A 20,018-nucleotide genomic window follows, 5' to 3' on the forward strand; every position below is an offset into this window, starting at 1 on the left:
AAGCTCACCAACTAAAAAATGCACACTTCTCGAGAACGGGCAGGTCGTCCAATCGGGCGGACGAATAAGCCACACTAAGCCACAGTGATCGAATGATTTAAACTTTAAACCTTCCCCTCGTAAGCAGATGCACTGGATGCATGAATCAACAGCACGACGCTACTGAATATAAAATATCTCATGCATTTTTACTTTTAAAAAGTCAATTTTGTTTGAAATGCCTCACACTTAATGAAGATGATATGTACAAGTTCCAGTCTACATCCTACCACCTCCCTCCATCTGGTCTGCATTTCCTGTCTGAGCCACTCTTTTCTTTTCAAAATCCTCCTGCAGAGCCTCCACTGTCAAGCGTGCACTTCTCAGCGCTTCCATCCGCTCAGTGTAAGTCCCCAGCATTTGATCTGCGATCCTCCGAGCCTTTGCATCTTCGCTTTGTGCTTGAGCGGCCTCAGAACCTTTGGGTACAATGCCGTGGGTTGCTTTCTCAGTTTTCTGCGTCAAGTCGCTTGCAATTTCATGGATATGCTGGGAGACGGCGATGGCTTCGGCTCGCTCCTTGTTGTAACCTGCCCCTTGTAGCACATCCTGCATCGATGGATGCACTGTGAAGGCATCTCTTTTGGCGGCTTTATAGTCGGGGTCGTTGGGCTTTGGCATCCCAAGTTAATTCGATTTTAGATAGGACTGCTTTGCAATGTTACGAGTAGGACTGCTATTTGAGAGTACCACTTTTGTATTTTTTACGTAACATTAGCCATCATAGGAGAAACGCGTTCGATCAAGATTACGAAATTCAACCACGGATATTACACACAAGAACTCGCACTGCCAGAATTCACCTCCCTTCTCTACTCAAGTACTCGGAACCCTCTATGCACTCATTGCGGAAATTCCTTTGCTAATCCAAGGTCGGCCCAATATCTCTTCACAAAAAGATCCTTACTTTTCAACATCTTTACCACCCAATCCCCCCAAACGCCTAGCAATTGAGCAACACCTCCGTTACGTCCTATTGACACAACTGCGAGGACGGATGTGCTTGGCTTGTACGCTGCAAGTTTTGCATCAGGTCCAGACTCTGCAGACAAAGTTCAGATTCAGAGCGACTTTCAAAATTCAGCAAAGCCGCAGCAAGTTCACTTACTGATCAACTTTAGAATGTTATCGGCAGCAAGTTCGGCTTGTGGCTTTGCAAGATATGCCAGCTTCATATCAGCATTTGTGACATCACCGGCTGCAAAGATGTGTGGGAAAGCATCATTGTCGAGTTGAAGGGTCGGCCGCACTTTAAGTTGTCCCTTTGCATCAATCAGGTCTTCACTCAGCGATTGGACCAAGTGAGAGTTGAACAATGAGTTGCCGGTAGCTAGTAATATCACGTCGGCATTGATTTCACGACCCTTGTTGGTTTTGACAAAAGTTTCTCCAACGTGCCATCCTTTCTGCGTTGGATCGGGAAAGAGCGCTTTCAACCCTTCGACCTTCTCGCCAAGGACGACATTAACCTTGCGTTGCTGGAGCGTTGATAGCAAACGCGCTTTAAACTTGTCCGAATAAGGTCCATTCATGAGGGTTGTGCTGGCGTGCACCAAGGTCACTTTCTTTTCGGGGTAATCAGTAGCCACTTCCCCTGCGATCTCGATTCCGACTGGACCGCCACCCACAATCAGAACGCTCTTTGCTTCTTTTATGGCTGTTGCAATTTCCTGGAGCTCGGCAATACTCTCGGTACGTGCGTCCTTACTGCTTTTACTTGGACTACATAGCGGTATCCGGTGACTATTATTAGCAAGTTTTTGGCTGGACGCATGATACGATCACATACCTAGGATAAGAGGAGCCAGTCGCAATAACCAGATAATCGAAAGGGACATTGCTTCCTCCAGCCAGAACTACATGGTTAGGATGAATGGCGACAACGGTTCCTTGCACTATTTTTCCGTTCGAGGAAGTGAAAATCTTGGAATATGGTATGAAAAGCTTTTCTGCAAAAGATGGTTCAACGAGCGCACGGAAAGATCCTCTAACAAAGGCATCTGATGAGTGTCGAATAGATTAACACCGATGAACGGATCTCTTACAGGTTATGCTGGAAATAATCTTCCTTGGTAATAAGTGTAAGATCAACATTTTCCTGATGCCCGAGCCCGGCATTCAGGCGCATGGCTATAGAGATCCATGGTGAATACTATGAGATCATCATCATTCCATGTATGAGAGTACCAGTTACCTACCAGCTGCCACACCGGCATAGCGTCCTCCAATGACGACAACCTTTTTTGTTGAGAGCATCGTTCACGTAATGAAAGTAAATGTGCTTGTATATTGTACAAATAATATTGTAATGCTGGACAGAATGGAATAGTGCGATGAGGACGACATGTTTTGTCTCTGAACGATTGTCGTTTTAAAAAGAAAACAAGTGTTCATCATTTCGGAGACCGGCATCGCGTGGCTTGGCCGGATGAGCTAACGTAATCTTCGGAGGTGTGTGATTCCAAAGCAGTTTTGAAATCTTCTTCATAAATGTCCGTGACCCTGGAACAGGGATCGGATTTCGGTTCGGACCTATGTCCTGCATTGAAATGTTTACGGATGACTTTATTAATGTGCGAATGATTTAGGATTCTAACGCTTTCAAGTCTCAGAACACTGCAAGATGGAATTTCGAATACGTCAAAAAAGGGCTGGGGGCATGTCTACCAGGTTTGGCGCGCCAATGTAAACCATGCTTTTCGCTCATTGCGACCATCACCAGTTACCTTCATAAGCGTTTTTATTGGTGAAAAAACTCTAAACATATCTAGGCTACAGTGTGTCCGTCTACAAAATCCAAACCAAAAGAGAACGTGTTCTAAAAAGAACAAAAATGAACTATACAATACACACAAATGATGGACTAAGAGAATATACAAGAAGAAAGTTTCATGAATCGACCCATCACACTGAAAGAGTTGACACGCTCTCCCGCTTCTGCTCCTCGGCAAGCATACTGTCCAACAAGTTGATTGCTGAATTGATCGTTGCGCGATTGGATGATGTTCGCGGCAGCGAATGGCTTCGGATTTCATCCGAGTGTCGGTGATAGTTGGATGGTAAGGAAGGAACTGGAGCGGAGATGGATTGGTGTGGGAAGGACACATTTGGTGTCGACGCTCTTCGCATTACGGCTCTTGGATGGGGTAATATCCCCGACTGGATGGTGTGTCGCCAGGGATTGAATTGATCTTCCAACGACGTTTTGGGCGGAACCGGGGGAAGTGGAGCAGTTGGTGGCGGGGATGCTGGTGACATTGGGTCCGGACTCAGCTTGCTAGTCAAAAGTAGACGCGCAGATGAGGTCGAAACGCCTGAATCCTCCCTCTTCAACGTAATGGGACTCTTTTCAGATTCTGCACTCTTTGGCCTCCCCAATGATGCTTTTTTGGGACTTAGCTCCTTGGAAAACGCATCGACAACCCCAAACCATTGCATGTCATCGCACCAAAAGTACCAAACCTTCGCCCCACTCTTGACGGAAAATCCAAAACCTGCTCGTGAGCCCCTTCCTCGTCCTTCCTCCGTAATTTTGACTTCTGTGCCAACTCCGACGTACAAAACATCACTCGCGTCCTTATCCTTGATCGGGTCTGGGACACGCGGCTCATGATACAGGTAGAGAAACCCAGGAGTCAGCACGCAATATCGGCGTTTCCATGAGCGAATAAAGTTTTGTGGGGGATGCTTTGTCGTATGGAGAAATCCAGAGAAGATGATTTGATGTGAAGCTTGCTCAACAGGATTGATCGCGGACAACACTTTCGGAGTGACCGTAGCTGGAGCGGATGAGTTAAGCGAAAACCGCCTGATGGCTTTGCTATTCTTGATGGCTTCATCGACAGATTTGGATATCCTGTTCAATGTCCCCGTAGAACTGAAGCGCTTGGTCCTCTCCAGTGTACCTCCCAAAATAATGGACGTCCTCGCAGCGCTTTTCGAGCTGCCATTCTCGTCATCCATGCCCAAAACTTTCATGGCCTTCTGATTTACTAACAATTTGTTGTCCGCTTCATCATCAGCGAGTATTCCAAGCGTCTTAAGAGCCTTTGTGTTTGACCGTGGTGGGGTTGGGCTCGTCTCTAAGGTGATGGAAGACAAGGGAGCTTTGGGCGATGACTTGGGGTGCGGTTGTGGTCGGTCCAGCGACTCGCCGCTGATTGAGGCGATTTTGATATTACCTGCATCATCGTCCATGCCCAGTATTTTCATTGCCTTTTGATTGACCACTATTCCTGAACCAGCTTCCCTTTCAGATATAATCCCGAGCGTCTTAAGAGCCTTTGTATTTGATCTCGGCGGGGTTGGTATTGTCTCTGATGCGACGGGAGAAACCGGGGATTTGGGTGATGGCTTCGGGGGCGGCTGTGGTGCGTCAAGTGATTCTTCACTCACTGTAACCGTTTCAATACCAGACGATTCCGTCCCCTCCTGATTGGCTGCCATAGCAGATTTTGCAAGCATATTAGGCATGTTTGCATCGTCACTAGTTGCAGTGGAATTCGCCTCTGGAGCGACAGGAGACCAAGGCGTGTCCGGCAGCGGCTTGCTGACCCTTTTCGGACGCTCCAAAGAACCACCAATTATGAAAGACTCCGTTTTTGACCTTCTGAGGGTTCTAATGTTCATCCTTGTTGGAGACTTGTCGAGAGCCGAGTCATCGCTCATCCCTAAAATGCGCATCGCCTTTTCATTGATTGCAATTCCATGATCAGCATCAGTAATGATACCAAGGGTCTTTAGAGCTTTCGAATTTGAACGGGGCGGAGTGGGAAACGAGGTAATCAATGGCGACGAAATGGGAGACACTGCCTCGGTACTGCTCTGTGAAGATGGAAGTTGGAGAGCTGCCATTTCTGACGGGCTCGATGGCGGAGTTGGCAGTGGCGCAAGTGGGGGAGCAGTTTGATGAGCTTGATGATCTACGGGTTGAGACAGCGGTGATCGCACAGATCCCGCACTTTGCTCTTCTGAAGCGGTAAGCTCTGTGGACTTGTCTTCCACAATAGGAGGTAATGGTGCGGAGGGCGGGGGATGCGTAGGTTCATTTTTCTCATCTTCGAAAAAGATGCGATGTATAGGTACCGGGGATGAGGGTGGAGTTTCATCTTCCGCTATGGTGGGTAGTGTGCGTCCGTGTCTGCCGACAATTCCATCCCCTTGATGATACTGCATCGTTCTGCCGACTGCCTCCGCATCAGCTGCCGCGCTGCCACTCTTTTGAGTCGTATCCTCAGGTTCCACGTCCTCCACCAATGTGCTGGTACGACTATTGCAAGTCGTAAAGGAAGACCGATTCGACTCGGAATCTTCCTCGACAACGGGTCCAGCTGTTGCCAACTTTGCCTTGATAGCTTTGAGTTCTTCCAACGTTGCACATAGAGTTTGCAAATGTGCCAAAGATGTGGTGCGAAGGTAGACAGGGGCGAAAAGTGATACTTCGGGAGTCAGCGGGGACATGGCAGAGTCACCACCGACGTGGGTTTCAATTACATTCTCTTCGTTGTCGTCCTCAGGAATGGTTGGGAGACCAAGATACGCGTCCAGCAACGACGAGCATGACTGTACACGATGGAGTTCTGACTCTGGAGTAGTACTGTCGCCTTTGGTTTCGGTGATTACAAGGTCCGGAGCGGTTGACATTACTTGGTCAACAAGTGTTTCTAAAGTATCAACTTCCTCTGAGAGAGGCTCCATTTTGGTGGTGCCAGCATCACCTTTTGTCGTCGATCGATCCTCCTCTCCTAGCTGCTGTCTGTCTTGCAGCTGCTCTCTTTGCTCTGACATGCGGATCAGCTCAATGTTTGTTGCATTTCCTAAAGTTTTCTTCAACGAAGTCCAATGCTACAAGTGTGAAATTTGGGTCCCAAGTGTGACCAATCTTTCGTGTACAGCTGTGAATGTTGCACTGTGCCGCTCTTTGTCCGAATGAGTAAACGCACTTTAAATAATTGGTCCAAAAGTGACAAGAAAATCATGTGGGATATATATGTTTATGCTGTGCTTTAAAGGAAGTTGCAATTTCCACCATTCAAGATGTGAAGAGGTGTGGCAAATGTCTCGCTGGTGCTGTCGCTGATTAGGGGCTTCCATGCACTAGCCAAAGATTGAACACTGCTGGACAAAGTGTGAACAAGGTCTATTTGTGGGATGTCAGGTCCACCAGCAGCATGACAATGACAGAAGTCCTCTTCACAAACGGTTCCTCTCTTACCAAGTTAAATTACCTCTTCCATGGTACAGGCAGAACAGATGTAACTGAACTGAGATTGTCCAGTATGAGGACCCTGCTATCATCGGAAAGTGAAAAATAAAGGGAATGAAGGTCACCATGTGCGCCGCTACATGTAAGTTTAGTACATAGAGTACATAGCGTGCTCGCGGGGCTCTCCTCTGTTCCTGTGAAGCCAAGGCAAGCAATTCTCTTGCATCAAATGTAATACTACAGGTTTGAAGGATCGGATCTCGTTATTGAGCTGTTCCAAAGCAATCGTTTGGAATTTAAAAAGAATTATCGCTATGACAAGAAGACGGAATCTCTTTTGGACGCAGTTGTCAAAACCAAGGAGACTTTGAACGATTACGACTGGAACTCACAGCTGCAGCAACGATCGCGGGTGCGAACGCACAACATACGTAAACGCATGAATGCATGCCACATACGCCTTTTGTCCAAGTCAACGGAGAAAGGTGGTTGAACCGCATAGGACTGGCAAATCGCAACATATCTTCCTTTGCGTGGGGTTGACTGTAGTGGCATTCGAGATGCAGAGAGCAATGGGACTGGATCAGAGAAGCACTACATTCAAAGCGGCTTCATTCAGACGATAATAAAGTGACGCTAAACAGATGGCTTCTCGATGAGGGACATTATTGTTGACGGCAAATGCATCACTGTTTCGATCGACCAGTTTCAGGCTAAAGTTTTCCCTGCATTTGCAATGACGGTGCATGTCGTTCAAGGGTAAACGACAAAAGGTAGTTACTCTTTTAAGAACCCTGGGACTGGAACAATCAAATGCTGTACCCAGCGTTAAGCAGATGCACAAAACTGGAAGCAGATATACAATAAAAAAGGACGAATCCGAAAGTTTTTCAGAACAAGATTGGAACAATTTGGCGGAACGACTGAAGACAAACGTTGAGATATTTACGGATATACATGGAAACAGTTTATACGCAGTGCAAAGTTACCGAACGGATATACATAACAATTCAGAATTGCACTATCGAACAGATCAATCATGTAAGCAATGTGCGAGTCCTGGTAGCGTCGCTTGATGTGTCGATATACTCTCAACGCCGACTGAAAGCCGGTCGACGGATTGTAGTAGACATTTTTTATTGTCGCTTTCAGTATTTTGAACCTCCATTTTTTTGACTGCCACGGCGGGACATCCGCAGACACCCCTGCACATATCACTGGCTTTTATTAAGACAATGATATGTTCATCGCGGTATATCAATAACTCGCATCGAATATTTGATCGGACAGAACACAGCGGTTAACACAACGGTTTGAATCTCATGTTACATATTTACTCTAACCCTAACCCTAACCCTAACTGCTGATCTCGAACCCGATCTTAACGAAGACGAAACGGGAATTCTAGACTCGCTAATTGGATTTTCCCGATTATCTTATCCATCTGTATAACAACTTTCACTTCTGCCCTTTCACTTTCCAATCCCTCTGGTATTGGGGATGCCTCATGATCTGTGATCCTTTTCCAAACAGGATGCATAGTACATGTATTCCCACCATGAGTTCCGGCTTGTGCAAAAACTTGCCCACCACAAGTTCGCCCAGGAAATGTTCACCATTTGGAAAGTGCGTTTTGACAATTTCGTGTCAGTTTCCCTGTCAGTATACCTAGCACAGAAAATCAAATTAAGCAGCAGTCAAGACGCAACTCACCCTCCTCAGGAAAGTGTAGCCCGATAGTGAGCTGAATGTCTCCACCAGATCTCTGCAGACGCTGGTTGCGCACGACGTGAGTCTGGGTGGAACAGCCTCTAGCGCAGGTCTTGGTGGTAGTAGCAAATATTTAAATGAGAACTGTGAAGACTGAAGTGGAGAAAGGTTCACATGGTCGAGTCCTACGGTATCATGCACTATCATTATTCCTTAATGTACAAAGACTGTAATCACAAAGTTTAGGTGAAGGAAGCATATTCCTCTCCCCCCAACTGCGATTGTTCGGAAGGTTTTAGGGTCTGCCTTCTTCAAAGTAGCCGGTGATGTAGGCATCGCGAATCAGTTCTATCCAAAACAAAACTTTGTAAGTTTTCTTCACCAAAAGCCCAATGCATTAGTGTGAAATTTGGTTGAGTGTGACCAATCTTACGTGTACAGCTTTAAAGCTTTGTAAGTCCATGAAGACTCAGAGGATACGTGTTTCTTCAGGTATGGAATATATAAAATTATGGGTCAAGGGGCCTCATCAGCACGAGATAATATTTGATACAACCGCAAATCTTAAGCTAAAAAAGGAACTACAATAAGCTACAAGCACAAGTACATTCGCCACGGGGTAGTGTAAGCAAAAGAGTACCCATATCACTACAATCTTACAAATCTTAACTGACGAGATGCATTGAAGCCTCGTCCTTTTCAAGAAACGGCTCCTCATCCCAATCACCTGGAACGAACTTAATACCACCGCAATCGCACTTGTTGGCGATTTCTACACCTTCCTCAATCATTTGCAAGACATTTTCTGCCAGTGCCCGGCGGGCTGCTTTTCGCGATGGGCCATAGTCCATCGCAATCACATTTTCATGCATGATCAAGTTTGCTACGAAAAGACCTTCTTCCAGATCATGCTTGGTGGGGACTCGCCACTTGTCGCAGCCCAGGACACTGCGCATATACATAGCCATCTCGCGGAATGGATGACGTCCAACTAGCTGTGGTTGAATGTACTCATTGACCCAAGGTAACCAGAAGCGATCCAGAAACCCCCAGGCAACCTCCACATCGTAACCGCCGTCCTGGAAAATTGCCCCAAGGATTGCTTCAAACAAATCTGACACCGCCTTGGGAGTTTCAATATTGATCCAGTATTGCATCTCTGCTTCCAATTCTCGCTGTAATTTGGCTCTGGCTCCTTTACCCTCAGGAAGATGTGTAATAGACTCTAACTTGTTCTGTCGCGCTTCAGCCCCTTCAACATGCTGTTGCGCCGCCTCGTACAAGTCCGTACAGTACTCTCCTATTGCCTGGGCGAGCGGAACCGACGAAGCCTCGATGAAGGTGTGGAGCCCCAAATTCGCAGAAACACACGCTAAAAATGAGTTGTTTACGGCCGCATCCTTGAGATCACTCAACCGACCCGGTGGTAAGTCCGGGTAGGTATAGAAAAAGTATCGCACTGCCAGAAGGCCAAGTACGGCATCACCTAACAAATGAAGAAACCAGTTTTGACATACAGTGTAGATGTTTACTCAGCTTCTACCATGACTTACCGAGGAACTCTAATCTTTGGTAATTCAAAACATTTGGATCTTTCGAACTAGGATGCGTGAGCGCCTCCATCAGTAACATCGGATCCTTGAATTGATAATGAATGAGATCTTGCAGAGACTGCAATTTGGCCATCTTGGCAGCAGTAAGAGGATTTGACTTTGGTCGTTGTTCTGAGATCTGTTGTTGGGCTTTTATATAACCAGCCCAATCAATCAAAAAAGCGTCGCTGTAAATGTTACGGAGAGCTTGCGCCGCGCCCTTCACCCCACTGCAATCAAGACAGGCACCCAATATGGATTCCACGGTGTCAGCAATTTGTTTGTCAGACAGCAGCTGAGATCCAGTCTCGGGGTTCTCGTCCGTTTTGTTCACCTCCTTTTTGGCATTCTCTTCGAGCTTTTCAAGTTTCATTGGCGCCCATTCGGTTCTTTGAAATGATTGAGGAGTATAGTAACGGTACATTTAAGAATTAAATTTGAATGTTACCTTGAAAGTTTTGTCCCAACAATGTACCCAGGAATGCCATGTTTCCAACCTCTGACGAATAGCTTGTAGTTCGACAACAAGCTATGTGTCATCATCGTCATTACTCCTTCTCCGCGATGAGGATACAGGACGTAGATATGTAACGTAATGGCGAGCTTGAGAAATGCGTCGCCAAGAGTCTCGTACCGCTCATAGTTGGTTTGCAATGTAGCGGAGGGTGCAGAAAGGGCGGTTATGAGCTGCGGCAGGGCAGCTGGGAGACTCAACTTTTCTTGCAGCTCGCTTGTTCGGCAGGCTAGTTCGACGTAATAAAGAATCGACGGTAAAATTACCGCCGCTTTGATCGTGTTTTGGTCGATAGGGTATATTTGACAATACTAAAGAATGTGAACTTGTCAATAAAGTGGCCAGTCAGACGTTATGAGACTAGCAATACCTGAGGAAGCAGAAAAACATCTTGATCTCTTTTGGCTTCGACACTTTCGTTCTCCGCAATATTGTGGTACGCCAACATATTGAACTTTCGCGTGACGAGCCTCGCACGAATAACAGGCTGGTCGGGCTTGATCAATCTCCTGTTCTTGATCAACTGGTAGTAATCCGCCGCGCATTTAAACTTGTCATCCCCAAATGGCACTGGGTCAAAGGGTCCTTTGTCAGCGCATAATTCCAAAGCACGAAATTTTCTGCCCCAGTGTCTCATATCAACCACTACACGATCGACAACATCCGGCTTGTAAAGAAGGCTCTGAAACTTCTCGGGATCGAAACTCTCAACGGATGCAGTCGCCTTCCAGTCAATCAGCTCTGATGCTTTGAATAATTGAAAATCCACTGGGCGCGATCCCGGGCGAATTCGAAGCGGCACGACCAGGAAAGCGTAATCTTCATCTTCTTTGAATAAGGTGTGCTTCAACATTGGTGATAAAACACAATGATTGTATGCCCGCGCCCAGCGATATTGTTCCAACGTCATCTTAAGTGGTTTGGGGGATGCTTGAATGCGGACAGTCACTTCCGCCAAGTTAGGCCAAAGGGAAAACTCCATAGGCGATATAGGTAGACCGGAAACTGTAAGAAAACCAAGAGGGTTCGACATTGGAGGGTCGTGAAGTGCTTTCACTTCAATAACATTTAGGTAACCCGAGACATAATCATTCGTTAAGTCCCATGGTTGGTGAAGAATTTGAGGCTGTTTAACTATAAGCTCAAAATAAGTATGGAGGGACAAACCAACAGGGCTCAATTCAATTGCATGCTCTCACTTCTGAAAAATCGCTTGTTCCTCTTAGATTTAAGTGTGTTTAAACCTTTTTGGAGCTCCTCTCGTAGTTGACCCTCCTCATCATGTCTTGACTTAAAGAGTATGTCCCCTCGGGCAGGTCGAAGAGTGTCATTGAGATACCTGCGCTGATGCAATAGTTTGACGGCTTCCCACGCTGAATGTGTAATCTCGTGTCATGGAACCCTCCTAGCAGACCAGAAAATCATATTACGTTGACCTACCGGCATGTCTAAAGGCCAGCGCTTTGGATCGCATGGGCCGACCAACCGTAAGCCTAATCTCTGGCGGCACACAGTTTGGGAGAGTGACACTGGCCTATGAACACGGATAACTGTAAGAATCCTCGGCCAGACGATCCATTTCGGAAAGATAACCTACTTGAAAACGCTCGTCCCCCGTGCTGGCGAGATGCGTTAAGGCGTATTCAGGCCGCGAATGAACAAACTGATCGCACAGTTGAACGGTGCAGAATTCTTCGACTAGCTGCAATGCTGATGTAAGGGTAGCTTTAGCTCCTGTGTTCTCCACCGTATATGTGTATGGTGAGGTTTGCAATGGCTCCTCCTCATCATTCAGAGCATATGATGTTGGAATGTTGTTTTCGTGGCTCACTAGCGCAGTCCGAATCTCGCTCTCGCGGATGCGCAACTCCCGTAAATGTAAAAGATGCTCCCAATTGTCTTCTTCGCACATCAATATAAACCTGGAATCTGGGGCCCGTGCTCGCCCACGGCTCTGAAAGGGTTAGAGTTTTTTCAATGAAGACAGTTCGACAGGTGGATGGCGTGCCATTGCATGTACCTGAATGAAGTTCACCAAGTTCATACTCTCCTTGCCCATATCGAATCGTATCACAAGCTTGCAAACCCTGATGTCCAGGCCCTCCTCTGCTACCTATGTGGAATGTGAATTCAGATGCTTGTGCTCGTTTGGGGATACAACATATCCGTACCTTGGTCGCAACCAGCAAGTTGATCCGATTGTGTCCAAACTCCTGCACAATGTTTTGTTGAGCGGTTACTCTCATGGCGGTTTGCAGGACATCGGCATTGTCGCCGCCGTGACCAACGAGCACATCTACTCTGAGGAAATCTTTGAGTCGATCGATACTGCACAGAATGTCACGTAACCGTTCGGCTGTTTCTCGTCTTTGCACAAACACGATCCCAGAAAATACATGATCATCTCGGTATTGCTCCAGGATTTCGATGAGCTTCACAACCTTCGGGGACAGCTCGGATAACGCCGGCGAATCAGCCGGCCCGGCCACTCTAAGCTCTTCCAGCAACTGTCGGCGTATATCTTCAGTCTGCATAAGCCGGCGGACCTTGCTGGTCATAATCCCGTCCGCTAACATTGCTCTGTCCGCCTTCTTTTGCAAAGTGTATATGGCCGCCAATATGGATCGAGCACAAGCCCAGGAGCCGAGTTGTTTGAGAATATAGATGCCGTCCTTGAGAACCTTTGTTAAGTTGGCGTCGGCCGGCATCATCGACGACCATCCCTTAACGATTTCATATGCGCGAGGATATGTGGCGATCTCGTCGTTCTGGGGATATTCGATCTTTTCAGGCTTCGCGCGAGCTGCATACCTCAATGACTTTTCTTCACTCATTACTGTTACCGCTCGACAGTCGAGAATTTTCTGGAGATTTCTGTTATTGAGAAAACACAATAAGCAGGGGAAAATATGACAGCTGTGGACGACTATAGAGCTCGTACTCAATGGCGATGAGCGCATGGCTGTCTGAATTTACAGGTGATGCTGTTAATCCAAGGATGCGTGGCCGAGCATTTGATGGCAAACAAGAAACATGCTCCTTCATAAGAACAGCATATGCTACAGATGCAAGAAAATTTTAGAGAAATCCCCGTACCCATATGGCATAACTAAAACGACCCAATTACGATGATCGCCGAGTGCATGATGAGCCTCGTCAAACACAATCAAGCAAATCTGAGATTTTCAGGATTATTTAGTCATCAAACCCGGATCTTATAACCTTCTTACTTGATCAATGTTTATAAAAGCATGAATCAAAGCTTCGACAAGCGTCTGAGGTGTGGCACATAAGACGTCATTTTCTTTGAGGATTTTCTCCCAATCAGACTGTTTCTATTATTGCATGCTTGGATTTATGGCTGTCCAGTGGAAAGTGGAACTTATTAAGTGGACGTACCTCGTTAAGTAGTTCTCCACATATTGGCACTACATTCCCTGCGATCTGATGACGGAGATACTCCTGTTGCTGAAATACAAGTGGAACTGTGGGGACAAGAAAGGCGACCACCCTTTTCTATTTTGGATTTTTCTTCATTGTAATTGCATGTACCACCATTTGTGTGCTGCAGTCTTTAACCTACCTTCCCACCAGCGAGACGAGACGCATGCTCGACCTCCACCATGTGTTTAATGAGTAAGCCTGCGATAAGAGTCTTCCCCATTCCAGTATCCATTACAGCAATGATATTACTATCTTTAGCCATCTCAAACAACTGCTGCTGATAGTCTCTGGCCACATCTGGCACAGTGTTAACCTCCTTAACGCTGAACTTGGCCGCGGCTTTCAACTCCCGGATGGTTTGTCGTGCTTTCTTCTGTTTTGTTTGTGTGGGCGTGATCGGCGGTTTCAAACCACTAGTTACCATGCGATAATGAGAGACAAAAGCCCTCTGCTGTGGAGGAGGTGCAGTTGGAATCATCTTGCCCCAGATCTCCAAAAGCTTTCTGACAGCGTGAGAAGATAACCTGAAGCTTGCTGCTTACTTGATTTCAGTCCACGTGATACACTGCTTTTGACACTGCAGCGTGACTCGAGGACTCGTTGGCAGATCTGCAGCATGCTGTCTGCTTAATCCGTAACACAACTTCTGCCCTCCTCACCGACAGGTTTCCTTGAGCATTAGACCTCGTACTTTGTCTCGCTCTTGGATTTAGCCACCTGTACTTGCATGCCGGGGGCTCCCGCGTTGGCTTTGCTGAGGTTCGGTGGCCTGACATATTGAGGGTTGCAAGCAGGGTCATTAAATGGCGTTCTTTTCATCACTGTAGCTCGACAGCTGAGCTTGAAAAGAAACTACGACAGCTTCTGAAGGTCAAAGGATCAGGGCCTTTCCAGGAAGATGTGCAGACAGTGCGCAGCAGGCTAAGGGGGGAATTGCAGGATGTCATTTTGCTTGACTATGACCTGGCTGCTACCAACGATGCCGAAGCAAACCTTTGGAAGCTAGTGCATTACAAAACTATTGAAGAGTTTCGCAAGAAGCTTAAGGAGGTACTCTTCCTGAGTTTAGTACGTTAATCGCAATCTTTGCAGGAACTTAATTTTCCCCCTCCTTTTGCAGGCTACATCCCGTGCACGGCGGGCAGGGCGCTCCATTTCCGCGGAAGACCGTAAAGAGCTGCGTGTACTTACGTCTTCTTTCCGGAACTTCCTCGCTGATGCGACGGCTTTCTATCTCCGCTTCATATGGCGGTTAACCCATCACTTCAGTTTGCACACCGTGGAGCTGATTGTGTTGAAGAAACTAGATTTTGACCTTCCGGGAGAAAGTAGGTTACCTGCTGGATGTATATGGCAGAATGATGAACACCAATAACCCGATGCCCTTTTAAGACCCCGATGCTCTTCCACACAGTCAAATAACCCCTGAGCTTCAGCAAAGGGCGATTGCTACTTGCCATCGCAGCCTTATATATCTCGGTGATCTTGGTAATTTGGATGTAGTCCGTGCTTTTATAGGCAGAGATCTTGTCATTCATGCGGTGTTAATTGTAGCGCGGTATCGCGAAATTCATGCGGATCGAAAGGAGAAGAACTGGTTGCCCGCCAAAATGTTTTACAATATCGCAATTCGCTTGATTCCCAGCAATGGCAATCCTTTTAATCAACTTGCTGTGATTAACACATATGCTGGAAATGTGCTTGGTGCTGTTGAATGTTATTTTCGCAGGTACTTGTTTCCTCGTTCGTCACTATCACATTTTGTCATTTTGTGACAGTGATTCACCATCAATCTGCGTTAGCTTGGTTATTCAGCAACCGTTTTCGACAGCGCAAGATAATCTCACGATACTATTCGAGAAGGTGCAAAAGAGAACCCTGACAGAGCAACGCGAGGTTTCTGATCCGAACGACCACGACTCTTTTGCTGAAGAGTTCATAGCCTTACACGGAGAGGTCATGGGAGTGAATAAAAGGTATGAAATTAGGAACCTTCATCTTCATTGTTAGATGTCTGACGATAATTCGGTTTTGCTCCAGTTTGGATGGTCTTCGACTCCGAGAACAAGCGTGGTTGAGCCACTTTCATCGCCTACTGATGGATACTTCATTCAATCGCGAGACGCTTATGAGGCTCTTTGTTGTCAACATGGCGGTTGGGCACATACTCCGCAGCCGCATGCAGGCTGATATAACTGAATCGCTTTCTCCAGCGTCGGTAGCGGCGACCAGAAGTTTACAAGCACAAAAGCTGGACGAGATAATTGTTTTTACTATCGACATGTTTCGAATGCTGCTCGAAACAACCCTGGAGCATTTGCAACCCTGCGAGCGCAACAGTAGTAGTGGACGATCCTTGGGAGCTGAGAATTCAGAATTTGATGGAGCGCTTGCAGTAATCAAGATTGTGTCGAGATGGTTGAAGAACCAATGGATGAGATTCGCCACGCTGTTGGCTGAAAAAAAAGACCTCTGGACTGTTTACGCGGCGTTTTTGACCGCGGTTTCTAGGATGGTTGAAAAAGATGCACTTCTTGAACAAGACCAGCTTCCCTTTTTAAGGGAAGATGAGGATCTCGAAGGGTTCCTTCCACTCCAACCCGATGTTATTCCTTCAAATAGGGCCACGTATCCCGTGCATTCGTTTGGAGATCATTTGGAACAGAGGAGACGTAGCTTATCTGCAGAGGCTGAGACGCGTGCTCGTTTGATTTCCATACTCCGGACTAGTCTCTTTTTCACGGATGTAGAGGTAGGGTTTGAGGACTTTCGCTCGCATCGGGCAGGATAGCGTGAAAGCTAATCCACAATTCTCACAGCAAGCTCCTCTTTTTCTGAGGACGGAGACACAGAATTCTGAAGAGACGTGGGTGTTCTCCGCGTCCTTTCCTGGTCGTACAGCATCATCTTGGACCACTTCTAGCGGTGCTAGCGGTTCGCTTTCTTCGTCGAAATCGATAGGATCAGCGACCGGGTTGCAACATCCGGAGATATCGGACGATGATGAGGACATTTTGATGTTTACACCACATCAGATACGCGAGGCCATTTCATCCTTCCCGGAACAGGTCATGGAAACTCCCCATGGACTTCCAGATTTCTTTCCTTCGGGCCCAATGGACCCATTGGGCGAGGCAGCAAGTATTCTTGTGCCGATCTCAAAGGGTACTGGGCAAGAACTTGCTCAAGGGAACACCCTCCATGGATACAAGCGTCCATTGGTCAGTATTTCCGGTGTAATTGCTCAGTACTGAACATGTGTGTTTTAATATCAATTCTGAACAGCAAGAGCTCAACTACTCGAAACCTATGGCAGTCCCGGGCGAGAGAGGAAAAACTGCCTTTGCGTCTGCTTCGCCTGATTCCAATGGAGTATTTGGAACAAGTGCGGACGCAGTCAACACCATGGCCTTTTTAGGCCTGGGAAGCCCATTGTGGAATAAAAGTAGACCCTCGCCAGACGCTACGGTGCATGAGGCGGCACGAGAAGCAGATTCAGGGGCGCCTGCATTTGTGCCGTGGAGCTCGTCATTGAGTACTGCTAGTACAGGCGGTTCCGCAGTACCGCGTCCAGCGTCATCTGCTTTGTCGAGTGGTCCACACATCAGGTACCGTAGCGACGTTTTCAGTTGTATCCCGGATTGGACCCTAAAAATTTGCTTTGCAGTCTGACCTCCACAAATCCACTCTCTGCTCTACCCGCACTTGGAATGGGTACTTCAAGGCTGCCCAACACGACCGCAATGCCGAATTCGCCATTTGGCCTGGATCCATCTCCCAGTAGTTTATCTTCGCAGTGGAATGGAGAGTATAATTTCCCATTTGGCGGACCGATGGGGGCGTCAAAACCGTCTCCCCAAGGTACAGCCAATATAGGTCAACCGCTGCCACCGCTGGGAGATTCTATGCTGAGTTGGCTGGGCTCAGTCACTGATGCATTTGCCACGCCTCCTATGCAAGGAGTTAATACAAGCTGGTTGCATACGTCGCCCTTTGACGCATCAATCTCCCCAGTGTCACACACCCGTGAGAATCGGCAACTGGCGCTCGGCCTCTTTGCGTCAACATCGAGCCATGGAAAGGGAAAGGAGGAAACCGCATAGCGGTAACTGGATCGTATGAGTATCGTGAAATTTATCGACGTTCCTCCTCAGCAACGTAAGCCATAACGCTGTGCGAGCATCCCATTCGCAACCGGAAGTTCTGCCGTTAAGATGTGCTTTGCAAACTTCGTGTCCTCCGCTTGTATGGACGCGATATCTAGTTCGACTGGTATGTCAAAGATAGCATTTGCTTCGATCGTCTCCCATACTTCACGGCGACGTCCTCGATGGAATTCTCCATGGATCGTTGGCAAGGGCTCCACGCCCCTGTAGTTGAATGCTGAGGGAAGATCAGGGGTCCTTTCCATACGACAGGGCCGTCTTGCGGATGGTCGCCTTTTGCATTATCCTGTGGAATGAAACCCCGTATATTGCTAGCATTTCAGTGTCTCAATAGACAAGATTACGTTGACCTTCTATTTGTTCTAGTGTATTGACATGATTAAACTGCGTGCCCTGCTCAGCATTACTAGCCGTCTCCATCTATCCACACATCCCATCTGTCTGCGTCATCTAGCCGTCCTGGTTACAAATGTTGATGCTCCTCTCAATGTTCGCGTGTACGCTTGCCCATAAAGCTGTGTAACTTGTGTCTTTCTTCGTGGATGATGGGCGAATGGACAGTTTTCTTTGAGCTTTGTGCACCAAAAACAATACCAGAAACGTAATACATGAGAAGCTTGACCTTCACAGCATAGAGTCGGAAACATTGCTTACCAATGGTGAAGAATGCCATCCATATTCCTGAGCAGAGGTGATTGGAGATGCGTACTTTGCTGGAGGCGGTCGATTGCAGCGTTGTACATATCGATTGCATTCAGCTGCCATAAGGGGAGCAACACATTATTATGAGTAGCAGAGGTCCACGTATTACATGGCGTCCATCATACCGTCGACCGCCTCTCTCTGCCGTTCCTGAACATGCGAGTTTTGCGGGTTTTCCGTCAGGACGATGTCTGGGCAAGGTAAGATACCACTGTCTTTGCGATACAATAAAGAGAATTCGCTTACTTTTAACAAGTCCAGGTGTAATAATAAACCTTTCTTGTGGTCTGGTACATCTGTCAAATTTCCGTATCGTTTCTTTGAAGACTGCATCGACATGGCTTGTCACGAGTCCTGTCGGATGTCCCTTTGCGGTCATGAATGATATGTGAGGGTTAACTGAGCTGCCAAAGTTGGCAGCGCTTGCAGACGGGGACATTCGTCGAGGCATTTCGAGATGGTAATCGGTAGGTTTTTGGCAGTTGCTGTTGAAGCATGGAAGTCAGTCGCTGGACTGGGATTGTCGGACATTTCTTTATGACTGTGCCGCTTTCGTATGTTATCACATCATGATGGCAACATTTTCACCAAAGTGGCAGCTAATGTTGGCCATTAGGAGGTTTCGTTCAAGCGAGCCATGGGATGAAGCGATGAGGAAGCGAAGAGTATGGAGGAGACGGAGGATGGTCAGCTTGTAGCCCCGCTGCTTAGTCTCGCGTTGTCGCAAGATTGTGGTACGGAACGACGAGAGCTTAGGAAGAAGGTTGATTGTCAACTTGTGGATAGCCGCTACATGGTCCTTGGGATTGGCCAACGAATTCTTAAACATATCACTAATAGATCCTATATTCTAATGCTTCAAATACATTACTCAGGCTTATGAGCCAAGAATTACGCTAGTGTCCCCGACCGCCCATAGGTTATACACAAGAACATTTTTCATTTTCCACTCATTTCCAACTCTAACAACTGTCGCCTCGTATCTGTTCATCAAGGTAATATGCTTTACAGACTCTGCTTTAGGCCCTTCACCGCCAGGGTAATGCTCCGACTCGATGAGGCACGTCAGTTTCCCTTCATCCCCATGCAGATCAGTCTGAATGTTTGTTATCGTGTGGGAGGTGTCCAATGGACCAATCGTCGGAAGCATGACTGCTAGAATGGTGGGGAGTCCAGGCATGACCGGGAAAGAAATGCCAATTCTTGTGGCGGCTGGTGTAAAATCGAGTGTTGCGTCTTCGGTGAATGCAGAGGAGAGGGAGGCACTGTCATTTGCATCCAAACCATGGGCATAGCGGTGGATTGCGGTGGTAATTTGATGGTGGTCCAGTAGATCTTGCAGGCTTGCCATGATGATGCTTTCCCTTTGCAGCTGGCGCTCCTTTTGATGAGCTGCTTTATATGCCTGTCACCTATATCCAACCCATCGGATGTCGCCACCAACGCAAAATATTAAATTAACCTCTTACGCTGTCTCACGGACTTACGACTCAGCCGCAAACAGTTGGGGATAGCACGTTTATTAGGGCTGAAGTTTCTTTCCTCTGCTTTTATTCCTCCAAGCCAAAGGATGAGCGTCACACAAGCGGTAGGCCATCAACGTTTCGGAGATGATACTCAGCTTGGTACCTCCGTCGCGTTCACCC

The 20,018-nt window shown here is 47.2% G+C and overlaps 6 protein-coding genes across 6 annotated transcripts; 1 reads left to right on the forward strand and 5 right to left on the reverse strand.

The window, feature by feature from the left end:
- Window positions 1-210: 210 nt before the first annotated feature.
- Window positions 211-660, reverse strand: SPPG_04910 (uncharacterized protein; the record flags this gene model as incomplete). The annotated part of the gene is made up of 1 exon (XM_016753149.1): window positions 211-660. The coding sequence occupies one exon, from the start codon at window positions 658-660 to the stop codon at window positions 259-261; it is 402 nt and encodes a 133-aa protein (XP_016607559.1). The 3' UTR covers window positions 211-258.
- Window positions 661-716: 56 nt separating this feature from the next.
- On the reverse strand, window positions 717-2,392 carry SPPG_04911 (uncharacterized protein). Its single transcript, XM_016753150.1, has 5 exons — window positions 2,238-2,392; window positions 2,085-2,169; window positions 1,829-2,026; window positions 1,148-1,761; window positions 717-1,081 (listed from the first exon to the last, which is right to left on the reverse strand). The coding sequence occupies exons 1-5, from the start codon at window positions 2,293-2,295 to the stop codon at window positions 882-884; spliced, it is 1,155 nt and encodes a 384-aa protein (XP_016607560.1). The 5' UTR covers window positions 2,296-2,392; the 3' UTR covers window positions 717-881.
- A 369-nt stretch (window positions 2,393-2,761) lies between these two features.
- Window positions 2,762-5,894, reverse strand: SPPG_04912 (uncharacterized protein). Its single transcript, XM_016753151.1, has one exon. The coding sequence runs from the start codon at window positions 5,824-5,826 to the stop codon at window positions 2,944-2,946; it is 2,883 nt and encodes a 960-aa protein (XP_016607561.1). The 5' UTR covers window positions 5,827-5,894; the 3' UTR covers window positions 2,762-2,943.
- Window positions 5,895-8,290: 2,396 nt separating this feature from the next.
- On the reverse strand, window positions 8,291-13,982 carry SPPG_04913 (uncharacterized protein; the record flags this gene model as incomplete). The annotated part of the gene is made up of 15 exons (XM_016753152.1): window positions 8,291-8,302; window positions 8,388-9,440; window positions 9,508-9,935; window positions 9,995-10,371; window positions 10,431-11,194; window positions 11,260-11,433; window positions 11,501-11,594; window positions 11,658-12,014; window positions 12,081-12,173; window positions 12,232-12,934; window positions 13,002-13,119; window positions 13,188-13,236; window positions 13,291-13,395; window positions 13,460-13,576; window positions 13,644-13,982. 14 exons carry the CDS (start codon window positions 13,980-13,982, stop codon window positions 8,620-8,622), a joined length of 4,539 nt encoding a protein of 1,512 aa, XP_016607562.1. The 3' UTR covers window positions 8,291-8,302; window positions 8,388-8,619.
- A 133-nt stretch (window positions 13,983-14,115) lies between these two features.
- SPPG_04914 (uncharacterized protein) lies at window positions 14,116-18,177 on the forward strand. The gene is made up of 10 exons (XM_016753153.1): window positions 14,116-14,263; window positions 14,332-14,554; window positions 14,625-14,832; window positions 14,897-14,992; window positions 15,059-15,233; window positions 15,307-15,480; window positions 15,545-16,256; window positions 16,324-16,725; window positions 16,790-17,112; window positions 17,172-18,177. Exons 1-10 carry the CDS (start codon window positions 14,232-14,234, stop codon window positions 17,605-17,607), a joined length of 2,781 nt encoding a protein of 926 aa, XP_016607563.1. The 5' UTR covers window positions 14,116-14,231; the 3' UTR covers window positions 17,608-18,177.
- On the reverse strand, window positions 17,991-19,799 carry SPPG_04915 (uncharacterized protein). The gene is made up of 6 exons (XM_016753154.1): window positions 19,268-19,799; window positions 18,939-19,192; window positions 18,619-18,857; window positions 18,498-18,563; window positions 18,325-18,428; window positions 17,991-18,242 (listed from the first exon to the last, which is right to left on the reverse strand). The coding sequence occupies exons 1-6, from the start codon at window positions 19,721-19,723 to the stop codon at window positions 18,117-18,119; spliced, it is 1,245 nt and encodes a 414-aa protein (XP_016607564.1). The 5' UTR covers window positions 19,724-19,799; the 3' UTR covers window positions 17,991-18,116.
- Between the last annotated feature and the right edge of the window lie 219 nt (window positions 19,800-20,018).

This window comes from Spizellomyces punctatus (genome assembly GCF_000182565.1).
Source record: "Spizellomyces punctatus DAOM BR117 chromosome Unknown supercont1.8, whole genome shotgun sequence".
NCBI lineage: Eukaryota > Fungi > Chytridiomycota > Chytridiomycetes > Spizellomycetales > Spizellomycetaceae > Spizellomyces > Spizellomyces punctatus.

Coding starts and splice junctions, on each gene's coding strand:
- SPPG_04911 (XM_016753150.1), bottom strand. CDS start 2,295: ATGCTCTCAACAAAAAAGGTTGTCGTCATTGGAGGACGCTATGCCGGT. Junction 1,762..1,828: donor ACTGGCTCCTCTTATCCTAG/GTATGTGATCGT, acceptor ACCGCTATGTAG/TCCAAGTAAAAGCAGTAAGG. Junction 1,082..1,147: donor TAACATTCTAAAGTTGATCA/GTAAGTGAACTT, acceptor CTTTGTCTGCAG/AGTCTGGACCTGATGCAAAA.
- SPPG_04914 (XM_016753153.1), top strand. CDS start 14,232: ATGCCGGGGGCTCCCGCGTTGGCTTTGCTGAG. Junction 14,264..14,331: donor CCCGCGTTGGCTTTGCTGAG/GTTCGGTGGCCT, acceptor TCATCACTGTAG/CTCGACAGCTGAGCTTGAAA. Junction 17,113..17,171: donor TCGAGTGGTCCACACATCAG/GTACCGTAGCGA, acceptor TTTGCTTTGCAG/TCTGACCTCCACAAATCCAC.
- SPPG_04915 (XM_016753154.1), bottom strand. CDS start 19,723: ATGGCAAGCCTGCAAGATCTACTGGACCACCATCAAATTACCACCGCA. Junction 18,564..18,618: donor TACACCTGGACTTGTTAAAA/GTAAGCGAATTC, acceptor TACCTTGCCCAG/ACATCGTCCTGACGGAAAAC. Junction 18,243..18,324: donor GATGGCATTCTTCACCATTG/GTAAGCAATGTT, acceptor TGGTGCACAAAG/CTCAAAGAAAACTGTCCATT.
- SPPG_04912 (XM_016753151.1), bottom strand. CDS start 5,826: ATGTCAGAGCAAAGAGAGCAGCTGCAAGACAGACAGCAGCTAGGAGAG.